Source organism: Pteropus medius, unplaced genomic scaffold (assembly GCF_902729225.1).
Source record: "Pteropus medius unplaced genomic scaffold, Ma_sr-lr_union100, whole genome shotgun sequence".
NCBI lineage: Eukaryota > Metazoa > Chordata > Mammalia > Chiroptera > Pteropodidae > Pteropus > Pteropus medius.
This window is the reverse complement of record NW_024346065.1, coordinates 2,283,062-2,303,107: the sequence shown is the minus strand read 5'-3', so window position 1 is coordinate 2,303,107 and position 20,046 is coordinate 2,283,062. Positions and strand designations below refer to the sequence as shown.

The 20,046-nt window shown below is 52.0% G+C and overlaps 1 protein-coding gene across 5 annotated transcripts in view; it reads right to left on the bottom strand.

Annotated features, from left to right (window-relative positions):
* PLEKHH1 (pleckstrin homology, MyTH4 and FERM domain containing H1) overlaps positions 1 to 20,046 on the bottom strand; it is a 49,424-nt gene that overhangs the window by 2,383 nt on the left and 26,995 nt on the right. For 4 of the 5 annotated variants that reach the window (XM_039875297.1, XM_039875298.1, XM_039875296.1 and 1 more), the window contains 22 exons: positions 19,241 to 20,001; positions 16,201 to 16,279; positions 15,497 to 15,588; positions 13,822 to 13,972; positions 13,501 to 13,643; positions 12,900 to 13,010; positions 11,901 to 11,987; positions 11,385 to 11,546; positions 10,337 to 10,417; positions 9,793 to 9,975; positions 9,294 to 9,402; positions 8,386 to 8,498; positions 7,611 to 7,787; positions 7,188 to 7,285; positions 6,586 to 6,763; positions 5,895 to 6,050; positions 4,707 to 4,807; positions 3,786 to 3,927; positions 2,434 to 2,576; positions 2,178 to 2,307; positions 1,185 to 1,271; positions 734 to 880 (listed from right to left, as the gene is read on the bottom strand). In XM_039875297.1, coding sequence (XP_039731231.1) covers positions 734 to 880; positions 1,185 to 1,271; positions 2,178 to 2,307; positions 2,434 to 2,576; positions 3,786 to 3,927; positions 4,707 to 4,807; positions 5,895 to 6,050; positions 6,586 to 6,763; positions 7,188 to 7,285; positions 7,611 to 7,787; positions 8,386 to 8,498; positions 9,294 to 9,402; positions 9,793 to 9,975; positions 10,337 to 10,417; positions 11,385 to 11,546; positions 11,901 to 11,987; positions 12,900 to 13,010; positions 13,501 to 13,643; positions 13,822 to 13,972; positions 15,497 to 15,588; positions 16,201 to 16,279; positions 19,241 to 20,001 — 3,431 coding nt within the window. The remainder of the gene's footprint in view (positions 1 to 733; positions 881 to 1,184; positions 1,272 to 2,177; positions 2,308 to 2,433; positions 2,577 to 3,785; positions 3,928 to 4,706; positions 4,808 to 5,894; positions 6,051 to 6,585; positions 6,764 to 7,187; positions 7,286 to 7,610; positions 7,788 to 8,385; positions 8,499 to 9,293; positions 9,403 to 9,792; positions 9,976 to 10,336; positions 10,418 to 11,384; positions 11,547 to 11,900; positions 11,988 to 12,899; positions 13,011 to 13,500; positions 13,644 to 13,821; positions 13,973 to 15,496; positions 15,589 to 16,200; positions 16,280 to 19,240; positions 20,002 to 20,046) is intronic. The other variant, XM_039875299.1, reaches the window with a different exon arrangement.

Sequence of the window (20,046 nt, the reverse complement as noted above, 5' to 3'; positions counted from 1 at the left end):
AATAGGAGGAGTGACATTTGGTGTGGTTTGCTCCGAGCTAGGATGGGGGTCTCCCTGGAGGAAGGGGTCTGTATATCCTCTCCTTTGGCAGGGGCAGTATTTGAAAGAGGAAGAGGTTTGGCAAACTCCAGCTTTAGGATTAAAACAGGGTTTCCAGTTACTCTGTGGAGTCAGAACTATAAATCAGACTTAGGTTTCTGAGCCTTTGGAATTGCCATTTTTGCTGGTCAGTGTTTCCTGTACTGAGTAGGAACAAAGCCCTTAAAGAAAAAGAGGTCTTTGGATGGTCTTCGAGACCACAAGGAAAGGGGAGCATATGTAGATTGTGCCAGTTAGTGCTGGGACAGCAGAGCCCAGGATGAAGTGAGAGCATCCTGAGAAGGAAGCTGCCCTGGGCCTGCTGCAAGGAGAACAGCAAGAGGGCACCTGACGCAAGCCTCGTGGTGCTGAGGTTTGAGAACTAAAAAAGATCATGTGAAGAGTGTAGGAGTAGCTGGACCAGAGTGATTCCCTCCCCAGCCAGCCCCTCACCTGCCAGCTCAGCAGTACCTACTGAGATCTGAAATGCAACTCCGCCTGAACCCTTTGGAGTACTGATTAGAGACAAGGCCAAAAGTTTTATTTGGGGCACGGCCCTTATCGAATAATGTCATAACCGCAGCTTCCTTTCTAAGCTCAAGCCCACCTCTTCAACTAGATCAGAGAGAAATCTTTTAGCAGCTCTCACACCTACCTTGGGAACAGCCATCCGGAAGATCAACTTTTCAACATGGCCTTTTCCAGAGCTCTGGTCTGGAATGGATCTAATCACAAGCATGAAGTCATCCCGGCAGCCACCAAAGGTCATCAGTGAAGAGTAGGGGTAAGTGACATGCACTTGCTGTGGGAAAGAGCCAGTTAGTTCTGGGAAAACTTTCTACTTGCCTTTTGGGCTAGGAACCAGCATCCCCTGTCTCTTCTAAGCACAGGTAGCCTTCAGCATGGAGGGAGAACTCTGAAGTCATAATCGGGAGATCTACATCTTCAGTGTCTACAAGCTGTGTCCACACTAGAGAACAGCAGTGCTTGGGCAGGGGGTGGGGGTAAGAGGACCATGGTCACTTAGCTCAGGCCTTTGAGTCCAGAGAGAAGAAAAGACACTTCAGGAGGAGGAGGTCAGGGAGCCAGTCCTCATTCTTCCATACCATAGTGTTGTGGTCCAGGATGCTGACACCATCCTCATTCACAGCAATCCACACCAGAGTGTTCTCCTTGGAAAACAGCTGCACAGGCTGGGGAAACAGGAAAATCTCATCAGACATATCCACAGCTAGGGATTCTGAACTATGACCTTTCTGAGGAAGAAGACACATCTAGGGATCTGCTAGGCTGATCTCCAACCTTTTCTCATTTTGGAAAACAAAAGGTGGTATTTGTACAGCACGCTGGAGTAAACAGACAGGCGGTATCTGGCCTTTGGGCTCTGTTTTCCTACTGATAATCCCCAGGTGGGATGGAGTACTGATAGGCCATCCTGCCACAGCACACTGGTTGGGAAGCCCTGGCTGCTCTGTCATGGGTATAGGGAACAGGCTGTTTTCTCCTAGCTCTCAGAAACTGACAGCATTCCACACACAGTCTCTCCAAGCTGAAGTGCATCTTGCTTCAACCAATTTCCTAGAGACTGTAAAAGAAATAGGAAAGCAAAAATGGGCTCTAGGCCCTACCAGTGAGAAAGTGACTATTTGGTAGACAACTCCTGAATGACCAGTTTTCACTGCCAGGGCTGCAGTCGGGCAATCCAGATTTCCCAGCCCTCCTACCTGAAAGGCTGGGGAGAGAAACTGACATGTCACCTTTTTCAGAGGCTTTCTCAAAATTTCCAGGCTAAGGTGGGGCCCCTTGCTATATGCCTTTATGACTAGCTGGTTCTTTTTTTCCCCAGCGTTAGCACTGAGGAAGAAGCCAATAAAGAAAAGATGAGGGTCACCCAGAAATAATCCTGGCCCAAGATGAATAACTGCTCTGGACCATGGAAATAGGGAGTAGGCCAGAAATGGGTGGAGAGATAGCGACCCCTGGTGGTTGCTAGTGTGCAGGCGGGCGCTGCAGACTGGATCAAACATGACAAGATAGTGACAGTAACTCCAGGAGCTGCTTAGGGCATTCCTGAGGGTGTGGAAACCACTCGCACTTACCTGAGCAGCAAAGAGCTTAGCACCAAAAAAAGGCCACTTCCGGGCCACCGTCAGGTAGATGCGGATGCACTCTGGAGGGGAGCAGCCTTGCAGTGCTGCCCATTTTGTGGTCAGCTGATCTGCCAGGTGCCTGGTTTGGACAGATGGAGAGAAATGGTGCCAGTGAAGTGCCATTTCTTCACAGCTCTGAGGCCTTCCCCCAAGTCCGCAGACCATGTCTCCCCACAGCAACTCCCCACAAGACCTTGCAACCTACCTCATCTGTTCAGGAGGTGCCCCGTGTCTGTAGCGCCTTGGGTAGAACCTGTCTAGGACCTGCTGTAGGTGATGCTGAGCCTTGGAAGGGGGTGTGCCCCCGGAGCCTGGTGGGATGGGCCTCTCCAAGTCCCCATACTCTACCTGTGGTAGAAGCACACAGACAAAGGGACAAGTCGAGAATGTGGATATGGTGGGGGTGGGCTGTTGAGAGAGGTGAAATAAACCATTACTTCATTACTTTATTGGTGAGGTGTGACTGGACGTGAAAAAACACTTCTTGTGAACAGATCCTTTATCTCCAATTTCACAGACACTAGAGAAACAAGCTTAGGGTCCTAGCATATTAGATTATCTAGACCAACTTTTACTTTGCAGCTGAGGTTAAGTGCCTTATCCAAAGACAATTAGTGGCAGACAAGGGAAAATGATGTAGAAATTCTGGCTTTCAACTGAAAATGTGGGATACAGGCTGAAGATGCTACAGATCCTAGGGTACAGCAAGTCCTCGAATAACATCGTTCTGTTCAATGTAGTTTTGATGAGATGTTTCGCTTAAAAGTCGCAGAACCGATTTACAACGTTAAGTGAGGACTGACTTACTGTATGGCAGAGTGTCCTAAATGTGGCCTTTAGAGTTGGACACCTGGCTCAAATCCCAGCTTTGTAACCCTGATCAAGTTACATAAACATTCTGAGCTTCAATTTCCTCATCTATTACGTGAGGATGAGAACTAAATGGGATAATACACATAAAATGTTTAGCACAGGGCCCTCTATAGCGTATTCAATAAATGTTTATTATATTAAAGATCAACTATTATTATTTCCTCTTCCTCTTCAGCATGTAGATCCAGACTCTTATGGGAGCCACAAAGGTATCCCAGATAACTTTGGCAAGATGGCCTCCTAAAGGTAACAGGGAGAAAAGTCAAAGTCTGAACGTGTGTTCCTTCTCCTAATTCTAATGTTTGACAGCTATTAAGTACAAATTTTATCGCATATAGTATGTGATATACATTATTTAAAAATCAAATTTAGTACTACAACCCTGTGGGGACAGGCAGGGAGATATTTTTGTTTTTGGTATAAAAAATAGAAACTAAAGCACAGACAAGTAAAGTGACGTGGCCAAGATCTCATAGCAGGAAGGTGGCTAGGACTCTGATTCCATGTAGCCCGTGTCTGCACTGAGGAGCTCTGCTGGGTAAAGGAGTCAGCTTCTCTCCACAGCCCTCTCCTCTGGCACCAGAGGACCTGCAGAATCGCCTGTGTTCCAGGCTGTGTGGTGCGTTCCACCTGTGAGTCCAAAGGTGGTATCCTGACCCTCCTGATTCCCGAACAGAACCTTACCTGGGCCATTAGGGCAGCCATCTCAAGAGCCAGTTCCTTGTTGACAGGAAACCTCCCTGCCACTATCTCTCCACTAGCTTGGAAGGCGAGCAGCAGCCGCTCTCTCTCTGTCTCTCCTTTAACTTGACTCCGAAAGTATAGCCTGTAGGAACAAGAGTGAGAAGCCAGGACAGCTGGGATCCCAAACGGATGAGGCTATCTCTGCATCTGTTTCCCTTGATTTCCAAAGAAAGAAATAACTTTTTATACCATTTATGAGCCTATTTTCAATTGCCTACAGAAAAATTAACCAAGCATGACACAAAACAGATGCAAGGTCAGCAGATCTTATAGCAACAGTAGCAGGTGGTTAATTCTGGATATACCATTAGGCTTAATGGATTTGGTGAAGGGAATCTGGTACCAGGAATCACAGCTTACTAGGGAACTGGATGAGTTAAGATTCCAAGAGATTAATGGAAATTATTTTCTTGGAGACATAGCTGGGATGGAATTTTCTTACTCAAATTGGTAAAAAGTCAGGATGTCTACTTCTATATTTCCTGGAATTGGTATAGGAAAAATTTATTCTTCAGTCTTAAATATCTCATGTTCCAACAAAACTTCACTCTCTTAATGTAACACATGCAGCCATCTCATGAGGTTGGTCTGTTTTCTTGGCAGGTGTGTGTGTGTGTGTGTGTGTGTGCGCGCGCGCGCATGTGTGTGTGCACATGCAGTATACAGACTGAGAGCCTGAGCTGCCCAAGGCCTCACAGAGGATCCACAGAGCCAGCCTGGGCCCTCAGCTATTGACCACCACGTAGTGTTGTATCTGTGGCCCCCTGCCTGTGGGACAGGCCATTCAGCTGGGGAAGTGATGAGCTGGCGTCCCAGGGGCAGCCCTCGTGCTTGGCCCCACCCTTGGGCAGTGCTCTGGACCTGTTCTTGTACATCAGCTTCACGACACGTGTGCCGCCCTCAGACTTTCCGGAGTGCAGCTCCTTTAAGGCTTGTTCCCACTTGGAGATGGCATCGCAGATCTGAAGAGGCAAAAGAGGAAAGTCAGAAAAGCCCCTGATGAGGGGAACAAAGTCCAGGTAGGGCTGGACTCAGGCAGAGCAGCAGGGCAGAGCTGAGTGACTGTCCTCCATCAGGAGGCTGACCTGTGGGGCCTCATGTTCCCAGCACCCAAGCTGACTGTGACTTCCTCTTAGAGGTATAGCGCTGGTCATGACCTTAGCAGCAAAGCAAAACAAGCTGCGCCCTCACCCCACACCGTCCCGCCTTAATATCCGAGGGGGCCTCCCCAGAGGGGAGGCAGACCCCAGTCAAAAACCATAGCCTCATAGCACCAGCTCCATTTCTATTCCACCAACAGCCATTCTCCTCTTCTGGCAAATGTACCCAGAGGCCTACTACGTAACACCTGGACATTTACCAAGAGGGCATGTGGCATAGTTTTTCCAGTCAATGATAAAAGACTATAGCAGCCTCTGTCCTGTTGCCTTAAAGAAAGCAGACCCTGGACCCAACACTCCTACTCAAGTGCTACAGCACATTCCCACAAACACTTACATGCTTCATGGCTCTAAGCTCAGACCACAATACAAGCTAGGACTCAAATCCTATTTAAGGGCCTTTAATACAGAAGTACTATAAAGATCTACCTCCTTTAACTGGTTGAGCATAACACAGGCCTTGGCACACATGGTTAGAGCGAGGGGCCAGTGTATACACGACATCCAGTGGGTCTCAGCATACAGTGGTCCGCCTGTGTGTGTATACGCCACTGGCAGCAGGCTTGCTTGGGGCTGCTGCTGAGACATGCCTCCCCGTCCTTTCTACACCAGCTGACAAGCAGCTTTGCCCCTGGGTGCTGCATAGCTACTCCAGGCAGGGAAGGAGATAGAGATCTCTCCAGGGACAAGGACACAAACAACTTTTCTCTGCCTGTGTGGGTACATTTTAGGATGGCACAGAAATGCTGGCCTGAAAGTGTGTTGGGCGCAGCACCAAACAGGCTGCAAAACAGGCGCCTGCCAGAGAGGCTTGTTCCCCACCACCAAAACCTCAAAGCCCAGCAGTGGCTCAGGAGGGGCTCAGATGGCTTAGCAGGGAGGACAGCACCTTGACACTCCCCTGCAGGCAGTGTTCCAGGTCCCTGCCGGAAGGATCGTCCGTGAAGAGGGCAAAGCCAGAGTGGGACGACTTTCTCATGCCTGTCTCCTGGTTCAGCTGCTGGAGGAACTCATCAACTGTGGAGGAGCCGTCAAAACCGACCACCTGCAGGGGAGGGGTGTTAGTCCCAGAGGGGGCTTCCTGAGAGGGACTCACTAGGGCCAGTGGAGGAGTCTGCATCTGGAAGGTGGACAGGTTTGGCTGAAAGGGGCAGGAGTGAATGCAAGAGCCGGAGACATACTCCATTCAGTATTCACACGCAGAGAGTGCGTGCTTGATGGATGAGCTTGCCCACTGGAAACTGGAATCGGACATAAGCTCCGTTTCTCCTTTACTGCGGCTCTATCAGAGGCCCGCTCATGGTCAGTGTCTCAACTTCCCTGTTCATGCAATGGGTTCAAAGGATCTACTTCCAGGACATCAAATAGTGGGGCACTTTTGCAATACTTGCTCCTTTCTCCCTCCACGCTAGCACTGACCATCCCACTCCCACCCCCAAGCCCAGGCCTGCCCTTTCGCTGGTTTGCCTATTAAGAATCTGCCAGACCTAAGGAGGCTTAGCACCTTACCTGGCCCTAAGGTATTCTCGGGAGTCGTGATATGAGAAGACCCAGGACAGGGCGCACACCCACCTCCTCACCTGGTAGGTCCCATTGGTGAAGTGCACGGGAATGCTGAAGGGCAAGGAGTGGTGGAAGGGGTTCCGCAGCAAGATGGACACCACTTCCATGCGTGAGGGCCTGGCTTCCCGCTCCCCCGTCTGCAGGGTCCGCTCCACTGCCCGCTGGCAGTAGGTGGCGTACTGGCCAGTTTCATTTCTAAAAGGGAACACTAGAAAATGTACTCCCTGCCACCTTGACACCCTGGCCCCCTACCCAGACCGGGCCAGGACCAAGTCTGCAGCTGGGGCAGGCTGTGAGCAAAGCCCTGAAGACTGGCCTGGGTATGTCATGAACATGATGATAGAGAATGAAAATTTGGGAATAACCTGGGGACAATGTAGCTTCACATGAGCCCCCACCAGACATCTGTGCAAACGTGGACTGGTGTGCAGAGAAGCGCAGGCATGCCCAGATCTCCAGGTGCACGTCCGCATACACAGTGATGGGTGCCGTCTCCATGGCCACCACGTGGATCTCAGAGGGTGGGGGCGATCTGATCCATCCCTGTCTCCCCTATATCCCTTTGAACCATAGCATGGTCAGGAGTGCTACAGGGGCAGAGGAAATGCCACTCACTCACCTGGGATCCGCATGGCGTTGGAGCTGCTGTTTGACGTACCAGAGGAAGTGGTGCTGAGGCAGGAAAAGTGGGGCGCACAGAGCCAGGAGCTGCCAGCCCTGAAGGGAACAGGCCACATGGCACAAATGAGTGCTGGGTCTGCAGTGCCGCCAGCCCTCACAGTCCTGAGCTACAGAGCCTTCAGCACTCTCTCCAAACCAGCGCCTCCAACCTTCTCTGGATACTGGGACAGCCAACTTGGTCAGGCTTTGTCCAGAATAACGATCACACAGTCTGACTGTACACGGACATCCAGAAGAGAGACAGAGAGGACAGCTGTGCTGAGGAACCTTTGAGTGCTGACGGGGCTCAGAGGACACTTGCATGGTCACCTCCTTCCACACTCCCCACCTCCTGCCAGCTGTTGCACCCGGGGATGCCCACCTGCATGAGGGAGTACTTCTGAGGCGGGCGGCAGCTGGTCTGCTTCATGAGTTGGCAGTAGATCTCGCTCTGCAGCTCAGGGTGAACCAGGCAGACCTGTAGGGCTGTCTGGGCCAGAGACACGTGGTAGTCCACAGAGGCAGCTTCCACAGGCACGTTGATGAAGAGCTGGCAGGACTGGCAGGGAAATGACATGGCAGCCCAACAGCCTCTTGATTAGCGTCCTCTGTGAGCCCCCCGGGGCTCAAGGGACACCCCAGTTCACACAGGCAGCCTTTTCTAAAAGGGACATTGTCACTGCTTGAGGGCATCTATGCTTGCTGAAAAGGCTACTTTGGGTAAGTTCTTTCTTTCTTTAAATGTTTCTATTACATAAGCAAGACATATTCATTTTTTAAAAAGATGGAATATTTAGATGGGCACAAAGAACATTCTGAAAGAGCTTAGAATCTTTCAGGTCCAGAAGCAACATAAACCTGCCTTTCCTGATGATCCCTACAGACGAAGGAAGCTCCTCAAGCGGGGGTTTCACCGGTGCTTCCGCAGCTCATGGACAAAATCCAAGAGCTTCCGGCCTCCCTGCCGCACAGGAAGTGGTGGAGACCCTGTGGGACTCTTCCCTTTCCTCTTCAGACCCCTCAGTGGGCTCCCCCCTAATAAGGACTAATGGCATGGCTCTCGTCTGCCTGAGGATCACCACCGTGGGCAGAACTGCTTGGGGCACGTGGTGAGGGCCCCTGCCAGCTGGCGGTCCTGGACTCCACTCCCACTTTACCTTGAAGAGCTTGAGGGCCTCTGTCTGCAGGGCCTCGGAGGGCAGGGTGGTGAGGGACGTGTACAGCCCGTCTTTGCTGTAGCACAGCATGGGGTGTTTCCAGAGCGGGGAATCTGCCCAAAGCACATCACCGGAGGGCAGAGCAGTTACCACGGATGAGGGAACTCGCCTCCCACCCCCACCCCCACTCTGATCTGTGGGGAAGACAAGGGTTTAACTGGGACACGTGAGTTGTGCTGGGTTTACATCCAGAGTGTGGGGTATGAAGTTGTGCAATGCATTTAGCACACTCACAGTGTGGCTTAAGGGAGGTGGCTACTGCTTTGCTAGCAGGTCTGCAAAGGGGCTGAGTGTGCGAGGTGTGGGCATCTGAATGCAAGCTCATGTGTGCAGGGCCCCCTCCCGGCCGTGTCAGGTCTGGATGGAGAGGTGTGTATCGATCGGCCTGAAATAAGCCACAGAGCAGCAAGAAAGGTATGTGTGTGGTGTGTGTGCTGTTAGTGCCTCAGGGTCCTAAGAATCAGCAGCGAAATAAATACCCCAAACACCCCAGGCTCAGGTTAGCCTGATCCCAATGTAGGCTTCACTTATTGATTAACAAACTCTAACTATAGATTAACCAGCTACCTCCTTTCTTCAACCAGCAAAGCTGCAGGTTGAACGAAGTAAAACATTGACCCAAGTCATTGGAAAGACTGCTTCCCAGATATACACCCCTAAATAGAGTTGTTACCTCTGTATCTTCACCAGAGACAAGGGCCCTGGAGTTTGGGACAGGAATGTTATTTTGTGGCTTAGACAGTTTTGAAACAGCTTCGGGGTGCAGTAGTACTTTCTTTGGGTACCTGACCAACAATTACCCAGCCACCACTCTCTAACCCTGGCCAAGATGGCCACCCTTGCCTTACCTGGGTCTCCCTCACCATCCATCAGTTTTCCAATGAGCTGCTCATAGGCAGTGCCCACCTTGGCACTGCTGCCACCAGCAGCCACTGTGAGGTGGTAAAGCCACGTGTCCTGGAAGAAGATGGAAAGCCATCTGGAGTGGGAAGAATGAAGGCAAGAGCTCCTAGGAGGCTTCCTTGAAGGGGCCAACCCCAGGGTGGGGTTCAGCTGGGTTGGTTAGCACAAGTCAAGGCTACCAATCTCTAGGAGGAAATATTCGGGATCAGGTGAACATGAACCCAGGTTTCTAAGCTTATATGGTTCTATGTCATGGTCCCAGTGAAAAGATGTTGGCCACTGGGAGTGAATTCAATATAAGAAATGCTCCCAGTCGGGATACTAGTTGCCAATATGTCTAGGAGGGAAATAAATGTGAATCTGGGGAAGCTCAGGGGAAAGAGAGAAGGGAAGATGAGAATCACAGGTCCAAGGTTGGTCACGGGGCCCAGACCCCTCCCTTACCTTTTCATGCTTGGTGCCGATGAGGAGGTAGGTGGGGCTGTGCACTGGAGGGTGGATCACCAGCGTGCAGTGGGAGGAAAGCAACGGCCGGGTTCCCCCAGCCTCGTAGTCCTCGTCTGAGTCACAGGATCGATCTACTTCCTCTATGCGCGCGTCCCGCACAGGCAGGTGGCCCAGCGGTCGCTGCAGACATGAGCTTCCGTGAATGGGAGAGCTAGCAGGGGCCAGGGGAGTCTCCTCTTTCTGAACCCTCAGGCCCTGGAGGGTTAGGAATCAAGGACGGGGGCAGATGACAGGATGGGCAGGGGAGATGACAGCTCCTTGGCTGAGGCTGCTTGGAGAAGTGCAGACAGACCCCACAGGCGGTCTGTGGGCCATGTACACTGGTCATGCACTCTGGAGGTGGCCAACCAACTGGCTTTGTACTTGCTGTGGGGTTAGGTTGGGTAGAGGATAGAGCTAGGGCCTTCCATCAAGACATGGAGCCATAGAAATGGGGGCTGGGGGAAGAGAGAGCACGCGCTGTCATGAGGCCGGGAAGTACCTTGTCCTCATGGCTCCGATAGTAGTAGAAGGTCCTCCCAATGAGAGCACACCAGACCAGCTTGGAGTGGCCATGCTTTACCTGTAAGACGGAAATGAACCAGCATCACTAGAACCAGGTGACCCCAGAAATAAATCCAGGGCTGGTAAAGAGGAGGCACGGAGAAGCAGATCTCAAAACCCTTGGTCAAGCCCAGGTCTTTAGTGGAGATGCCATCCAGACTCCCTACTAACGGAACCAGCCCCTTCACAGTAAGGGGCCATGGTGTGGACCATGCGACACCCCATCCACCCTGTGTGACCTGCCATTAACAGATTAACCAGGCCAATCAGATATCCTGTCCCAGGAACGGGAACACGGGAGGAACGTGCTGGTCAGCAGAGGCTAGCGTAAGGATGCTGAGAGGGCGGGAAGGGCCACGGTAGGCAGTGTGAATCATGAGGGAACAGCAACTGCACAGGCGGAGGAGACTGATGTGAACAGACCAAATGGGAAGCGGAGGCAAGAGAGCGAGCTCTTGAGAACACAGCTTCCTCCTGAAAGTGGCGTTGCTTCCTGATGGTGTTCGGGCCTAGTTAACGTGCTTTCTTGTTAACTTTTTTCTTGGAGTTAACATGTGCTTCTCTGCTCCTTGCAATAAGGAGTCCTAACTAAAATGTCCTTAGGGCAAGCCTGGGATATTATGAGAAGTCTCTGAGTGGCCACACCTACCTCACCTAGGTTGCGGCTTCCCACTATTCATACTGGTAGGTACAGGTGGGGGTGGGGAGAAACCCCTAATGACCTCAAAATGGGTACAGGACATTCCTTTCCTTCCTCTGTCTTGAGAATAGCTGTTGTTCTAGCAACCCTGCTCCCTGTTTCCAGGGATCATTGGCCATCCCCTGTGTGCTCACACCATGCTTGAGGCCAACCAGCTAATCCCTAGGAGGAAATTCCTGGAGAAAGGAGTTATGCATAAGGAGGGGACCCGCTGTCCCTGGGCACTCCTGTTCCTGGCTCCTCTCTCAGGACGCTCACATTCCTCCCCCGCCAGCCCCGCCCATACCTTGGTCAGCCAGCCCCTCACGGTGGGCTTGGTGCCACCCTGCGGCAGGACTGGAGGCCCAGTGGCTTGGACCTTCAGCAGGCTCTGGAGAGCTCGGATCCACTCCTCCAGCAGGTTAGGTGAATCGGCTGTCAGGTAATAGGTTTTCTTCTCAGAGATGAGCTGTGGAGGAGTGAGGGATTGGGGACCGGGGGTTGGGAGGCAGGAGGATTGAATAATAGAAACTTGACTCCGAGGTGGCACAAATCTCCGAGCCCACTGGGCCTTCTTTCTTCCTATCCTGCTACTCTCTCCCTTCTTTCCCTCCTCATCTTGTTCTCCCTGTCTCTTCTACCTTCACTCTCTCACACTCTCCCTCCTCTTCCTTCCTCATACTCACAAACTAGGATCACACCCAAACGTTGATGTAGTATCTTTCACATATGCCCATTTTGCCCCAACTTTGTCTCCATCATAGCCATATCTAAACCCAGCACCTCTTCTGCCTGAAATTTTAGCTGCTAGGACCATGCTCACCTGGAATGTCTGTGCACCCTCTCCTCGAACAATTTGGCAACGGGAGTTCAGTTCCACTTGACCTTGAGGTTTCCGGATGACATCACTCTGTAAAGAAAGGAATGGGAAGGAAAGAGGTTAGAGCCTCTTCCCACAGCACGTATTTCCCCTCAGCTCTTACTCCAGGTCATAGGCAAAAGGGGAAGTGATTCCCAAGCTTTCCCGGGCTATGGTATGATGAATAATTTGTTCTGGATCCTGGTTCTAGCTAAAATGGAGCAACGATTAGAGACATGGGTCCTGCAACCCAGGCCTCAAAAGTATAGACTGAGACTTTAAAATTGGGCCACAAGCCACAAGGTTATTACTGAGCTATAAAGCCCTTAAATTCTTTCCACTACATCTTTTATACCAAGTGTGGCAAATAAGTGGCATACATATCAGGCATATATATCACTGTTAGCATTTCTAGTGCCACTGTAGATATTACTAATCAATCAAAGCATGCCTGCTTATCGAGCGATACAGGCCCAGAATCCTTAACGAGGTATCTGAGACAGCCGCTACCAACCAACTAGAGTTGCACAAGAGACAGGCCTTTGTGCCCTTTTTAGGACACTGATACTGGTTATCCAGGGAAGGCTTGTCAAACTAGGTCCCAACATCCAAGGCTCCCTAGTTCCAAACAGTATAGGAAGGAAGTGGAGGAGGCAATGGGCTTGCCTGTTAGAACAATTCTTTTACAGGACAAGGCAAAAGAACTCGGCTTCTGAAGGAAGGACTCTCTAAGCCAGTTCATCTGGAGCTGCCTTTGCCTGCTCAGTGCCTGATTTCACTGAGAACCAGTGACCAGGCTCATGGTCTGTGTGTGGCTCAAAGCCTCGGCTGCCCAGCCAGGCTGCCCCTCCTCACCTGCCAGAGCTTCGCCCTCTGGCCTGGGCCACGCTGCCCTTCTTCCACCCCAGCCCCCCTCACACAGTCCTGGGTCTGGGGTACAGTCCTGGGGGAGGAGGGCCTCACCGGGGACTTGTAGTACAGAATCTGTCCCTGTCGCAGGACAAACCAGCGCCTCTTCCACGTCTTCACTCGGCTCCCCATTTTCAGCAGGTAGCCCGACTTCTCCAGTGACTCCTACAGGGGTGGAAGGGTACAGGAGAGAAGAAGGGTGGACAGAGGCGGGGGAATCACTGACCTTCCTGGACGTCACACAGGTCGAAATGGCCCATCTGAGTCATTGCTTTGTCATCAATTAGAAAAATAATTACTGAGTACTTACTATGTGTATGTTCAGGGCACCATGCCCTGCTAAAGGTTTAGAGAAGACTAAATAAAGCATGGGTGGTCCTGCTGTGGAAGCGTCCTACTGACTGGGGAATACACTTGACCATGAAGACATGGCAGAACAGGCTGAACAAGGGAGAGGCCAGCATGTGCCCGACTCCACCCCTGCACACTACCCAGCCCATGGCCTCACATGAGTGGCAGCCTCCTGGCTCCATCCCTCCCGCTGCCAATCCTACGGATCCCTCCTCTCACCGCTGCTCTCCAAGTCTTGCTCCAAGGGCACTAGGCAGGCAACTCCCCCACTGTCTCCCCCCGCCAGCCCCAGCCCCCAGCTCACCCCGCCCAGGCCCAGCCCGTCCATGGAGTAGGACGAGGTGCGCTGCAGCTTGTGCTCAGGCTCTGAGTAGTCACTGTCCAGGGAGCAGGCATCCGGCGGGATGGCGTAGTCACTCTCAGAGCTCAGCGAGGACATGGAAACACCTGGCCAAGAGGAGGAGTCAAGGCCCAGTCCCGCGCCTCCCCCAGCTCTTCACCCACCCCAGGATCCCTGAGTCTGGGGCTGAGGGTTATGGGCGGAGATCAAGCAGCAACCCCCAAGACTGAATACCCATGGGAGGAGGTGAGGGGCCTTTTGTTGCCCTGCTCCCCTTCTCTGTACCTCTCTTGATGGCCCGGGGACTGCCCAGTCCACTGGTCTTCCTGGGCTCAGGGCAGGTGAATGAAGTTCGGAAACTCGCCTGAGAGCTGCAGTCGTCATCGGACCCAGAGGACTCATCCACAAAGGGCATGGTGCTGATCTGTGTGGCTCTCTGCAAGACAGGCCCCCTTGCCACTGCGGCTCAGGCTGCGAAACCAGCCCTGCCCTGCCTGCACTGGTGCTCGGGCTCCAGGTGCCCGGGGTACGGCCAGCACAGCCTGTCTGGGACTCACGGACACCATCACCTGGCTGGGGCACCCAACAGATGACTAACCCTTCCCGACCTTACTCCTGTGTCCTCACGTCCTAATCCTCTTTGGGCCTCGCTCCCCTCATCCCATCCTCTGTGGTCCCCAAAGGAGCTGCCTCATCCCAGCTGAACACCCACACACTGTGACCTCAACTCCCTGCCACTGGGGGCCAGAAAGCCATGCCGCCTGCCGGGTATGAGACAAGAGCTTTAAAAATGTGTAGGGGGAAAAATTAAATTTAAAAAAATGTGTGGGGATAATGAAAAGAGAGATCATTTCAATTAATAGACATTTTAAAAGACATTATCTCAATGTTGGTGAAATTGTGGGGAAGAGGGTACTCTGTAGTGTGATAAAGTTTTCTTGGAAGATAATTTGGCACTACCTGTCAAAATTTAAAACATGCGTATCAATTGCCCACAAAGTCCACCTCTAGAACTCTGTCCTACGCACATACGTATACACACACACACACACACACACACACACACACACACAGAGATAAATTATGAATGTTCTTCGCACCATTTTTTTTAGAAAAAAACAGAGGCGTGACCTAAACTGTCAATCAGTATAGGACAGGTTAAGGTAGGGCATAGGGCATCCACACTGAAGGGTACAGTACAGGACAGCTCTAAAAGGGGAGGCAGAGCTGTGTGTGGAGGTGCAGCAGGTAACCTGGCACGTGGTTGGGTGAACAAGTGAGGGGTAGAATGACATGTATAACGTGATCCCCTTTGTGTGTGTGTGTGCACGGGACAGATAGAATATTTGTAACGCATATGGAGATGCAGCATAGGACCTTACAACATAAACACTAAACCATTAATGACAGCTGCCTCTGGGGGTAGGAATTAGGGAAAATCAGTGTGAGAAAAACTTCACATTTGGCTTTTTAATCTTTTATAAAAAGTTTTAAAAAGTATAACTTGTGATTTCAAAAAATAATAATAAAAGGAGACAACATCATATTGAAACATGTAGGTATTATGTTGTAGTTATATCTGATTTTTGTTTTAAAAATGTAGTGATGTTATGGGAGTATATGTTTGAACACATAAAAAATTCTGGAAGGGGCCCCACTGCCCTCTGGGTCACACATGTGACAAGATGGGGCAGACAGGTGGAGAAGGCATAGGTTTAACCTTTAATTTTTTACTTTGCCCAAAATCATAGTGATTCAAATTTTTGTAAATGCAGAATTTTTCTAATAAAAATCTAATAAAGATCAACAATAACGATAAAATGACATATGGTGAGCTGAGCTCCCTGCCCCGAGTCATGTGTGTGCAGAAGCCTGACCCTGGAGCCCTACTCCAGCCACTGTATAGACAAGAGGCCTCTCTGAATGGGGACACCCCCCTCCTCGGATAGCAGCTTCTTACCCCCTTCAGGGATGTGTAGACAGGCACGGTGCCGTTCTTGTAGACAAGGCCAGAGAAAGGCCCAGGGGACACAAGGGCGGGAGGCTTTGAACCTGGAGGGGCAGGATGAGAGGAGATGAACTCAAGTGCTATAGCCCAGTAAGGTGCGTGGGGGCAGCAGAGACCTGGGGAGAGCAAGGAGGAAAGCCGCAGACAGCACTCCCTGAAACAGCACTCTGGGTGACAGACCAGGGGACAGATCTCAGGATGGGGGCCCACTCTTGCCAAGGCGATTACCAACCACGCACTATGGGCTCTTGCATCACTGTGGGGATTCTGTGGCTGGCTGGTGACTTAGGAGCCAGTGGGTGGGGATGGGGCTCCTTCAGGGAGCTCATCTAAATCAAGGCACTGGGGGCTCCTCCCACCCACAGCCCTTGCACTGCAGAAGGAAGCCAGCGCAGGTGGGAGGCTGGGCTGGAGCACCCCTTCTCTAAAGTCCTTTCCAGCTCTGCAGTTGGCTTCAATCCTGTCCAAGGCCACACCCACCCAGCAAGTGATATGCTAAACCTGCGTGGCTTCCTCCTCTCCTAAGTAGCTCTAGCTGTGTAATTTCACCTGAACCTCACCTGTAGGGGAAGGGAATGGGGTGCCAGGTGCTCGGAGTCCTCTCTTCCCCCACATGCCCAACCTGCCCATCATGGGCACCCCACTTTGGAACTCACCACAGCAGGTGACATTACTTCTAGGAGATACATCCGAGAGACGCATGCCTGACATGGCTACAGCATAGATCCGGCTCTCCTGGAATGAAAAGACCCAGGAAGGTCAGCGCCCAGCACTGTGACCAGCCCGGCCCCTCCTGGGGTGTGGAGAAAAAGCATGGCTCTGTTGGCAGGCAGACCTGAGTCCACAACCAGCTCGGCTGCTTACTGGTGGGGGAGGTGGGGAGAGTCTTAGACAAGTCACGTCATTTCTGGGCCTCATTTTCCTCAGCTCTAAAATGAGGGTAATACCTCTCAGGCTGTTGTGAGAATCAAGTGAAATTATTAATGTAAAAGTTCAACACCTGGACTATAATCAGTGCTAACAGATACTCACTCCCTGCCCACCACCACCTTTCCCTTGAGGCAAGGAAGTTCATGGGAGAGGGGTCGGTGACCTGTTTCTCTGAATTCGTATCCATTTTACAGCTCTTGGGTCTCAGGCCCTCACCCACCATACGTGGAGTATTGCCAAGGAAGAAGTCAGAGACCAAGTTGACAGTGTGCCCTTTTGTAAGCCAGTTGTTTGGAAGCCGGGACGCATTTTTTTTCTACAGTGATAACATGACGTCGTGGTTGGGCTTTGGTCCAACCTACAAAGTCCATTTAGCTCACTTAGGCCTGAGAACCCGACTGCACAAGACACATCGATAGGGTCTGCCCACCCTCAACCCTTCCCTCACCCTCAACCTGTGTGCTTCGGCTCTGAAGTAGGCTCGCCACAGGCCTGGGGAGCTTTCCTAATGCTTTGAAGGCTCCCAAACAACCCACAGGCCCCGCCTATGCTTTTCCGTATCTCTTCTCTCCACCCAAGATAAAGGGACAACAAAGGCCCCCTCAGGTGACTGTTGAGTCACAAGGACTGGAGAAGGTCAGCCTGGCTCAGGGCAGTCAGGGCTGAGGCACCTGGGAGAAATAGGGAAGGGCTGAGATGAGATCCTGAGATAAGCAGGAGTAGGGAAGGTAAGAGATATTGGGGGTGGTGAGAATGTCCCGAGAAGGGCACTGAAGTGAGGTAGGGAATTCTTGTGCTTACCTGGGGCAGAGAAATTGGGTCCAAGTAGTAAAATTAGGCACACAAAAAGATTATTATTGCCAGAAGGGGTAGTGGAATTCTAATGCCTAACTCATCTAAGGTTATTTTGAAGATCAACAGAAAAAGGGCTCTGCTAACTCTAAATAGGCAAATGAGTATATCTGACTCCCTCCAATGGAGAAATATCCTTGGAATTTGCAGTCTTGATCTTTACCCCATAGTTACTGCCCAGTTGGTCCCACCTAAGAAAGGCTGGGCTTTGTGGCTTCCACCATGGCTTCCTAAGGTGACAGGAGAGATCCTGTCTCAGGGACCAGACAGAGCTGAGCCCTCTGGCTCAGTTCCTGCTGAGTGCTCCCTCACGGCCCACCTCTGCTCTAGGGTTCCCGAGCATTTACTTGTATTTACAAGACAATGAACAAGAGCGGGGGATGGTTCTGATGGCCCTTCTCCTGTTTTCAAAGCCTCTCCATCTTTGCCCCACCTGTCCCGTGTGTGCTTTGTCAACCCCCCCCCTCCCCCTCCCCCCCCTGCCTGCCCCCCACCCTTACCCCCTCCTCTCCAGTGGCAGCACTTGTGGCCCTCCCATGACTCTGGGGCTTCAGGGACAGGCCACCAACCTATGGCCTGAAGACTAGCTGGCCTTGGGGAACTTCCTAGCCCTCCCCCCCAGGTGTGGCTGTGCACTCAGGTCATCCAGGTCCCCTTGCAGTGATCACTGATAAGGATGGGGCCCATGAGCCTGGTGGTGAGGGTTCCCGGACTAACAGCATTTCACAAGGAGACTCTGGAAAGTGCTGCTGAAAAGCTGGGCATCCCAGGCAGAGGTACAGGGTGGTGCCGCCCCCAGCGCCCTATTCCTTGTGCTGCCAGGAGCCTGACACTCATGCGTCCCGCGCAGCACGGCCTCATGCCACAGCAACATCCAGGGGTCAGACCACAAGAGGTTGACAGCTACTCTCTGATGTGCCCTAAGAGGGAGGACACAGCTGGAGAGTTAGAGCTGGGCTCTGGGGACAGCCGGGCCTTCATTTAAAGCCTGGCCCCTCACTATGTACTACGTGACCTTGAACAAGTAACTAAGTCTGTGGGGACAGGAGTTTCCTATTCTGTAAAGCAAAATAGCACCAAACTCCTTGCATGGGCAAAAAGTCCTGCCCTGTGGCAGACTCCCTGCTAAGCACTCGACTTCCGTGATCTCATCTTACCCTCACCACTGACCTGTGCAACCTTATTAATGCCCACCCACCCTGCCCTCCTTTTCATTTTAACTTTTTATCATGGAAAATGTCAAATAGACACAAAAGTGGAAAGAAGAGACTAAAGAATGACTTCGTGTATCCATTATCTGGCTCTACAAAGATTAATGCTGGTCTTATTTCATCAGTATCCTCACCCAGTTCATTGGTTCTGAAGCAGTTTTATCAGACAGCATGTCACTTTATCCAATGGTACAAGTAAGGGAGCTAAGGCTCAAAAATAATAATAGCCAACACTTACATGCCACTTCTTACTGCAAGTACTAGTTACACATTAACCCTGTAAAAGAGATACTACTATCTCCATTTCGCTGATAGGAAAATCAAGGCACAGAGGTTTAGTGACTTGCCCCAGGTCACAGAGTTGGCAGGTCAACCCCAGTGGTTTGATTTTGGGACCTGTGCTCTTAGCCAGCCAGCACACTGCACTTCCTCAAAGAGTTATGAAGACTAAAGAAGAAAATGTGCACGCAGCATCCAGCTTGCTGTGTGGCACACGGTGAGTGCCTGCTCAGGATGACAGCCAGCCACCATCCAACCATTCCAAATCCTGGCTCTGCCCCTCGCCGGTTGGGTGGTCTGGCAGGTTCGGTGCAACCCACTGCCCAGAGGTATCACGAAGAGGACAGCCCTGTCTCATGCTCAGTGTGTGGCTATGCTTCATGAGCGGTCACACCCTCTGCCCGGCACCCGGGCAGACTCTTACCCAGGATGGAAACCGGTGCAGGGGGGGTGTGGGTGGTTTGCTCCCCAAATCCACTTCCTCCAGCTCAGCTCCAGGCGCCTTCGGGTTCTCTCTTTCCTCCTTCCTCCAGGCTGGGGGTGGCTCCTCCATCTCCATCTTTTCTGGTTCCTCCCGGACCTCAACTCGGGCTTCCACCTTGGGAAGGCCGGAGGGGCAGAGGGCTGAGAGGGTCCCAATCTCAATGCTTACGACGTGGTTGAAGTGCCCAGGCCCTACCTGGGGCTGGCTGTGGTGCCGCCTGGCCAGCTGGACACTGTCCCGGGGGGTGCTGGGAGCCCGTACCTTCGGCAGGGTCAGGCTGCAGCCGGGGCCACCTTCCCTGGTAGAGGTCTTTGTCCCAGGGACCGTCCCTCCCTCGGCAGTGACCAGGCCCTCATCCCAGGAAGCTAAACGATGTCTGGGGCTGTGAGTCTTCATGCACAGCTGGCTGGGAGCACCCTCTCTCCCCAGACGAGGTGGCAGGGTCTTGGCCTCTGATATTTCCCCAGGACGGACCATGATGGAACTGGACTCCTCTAAGGAGCTTCCCACTTTAGGGGCACAGTACTTGCTCTGCAGAGAACCCGGAGAAGGTGCAGGCAGAACTGCCTTCAGGGCACCCTGGGCATGAGGACCACTGTCCCGCCCCATCAGCTGTGCTCTTGGCCTTGAAGAAACAGCATCCTGCCCTGGGGTTTCCTGGGAGGCCACCAGCAGCTTCCCTGAAGGTGCCATCTGAAGAGCTATGGTTAGGGCAAAAACAGGCATATTGAGAGCTCCCTCAATTC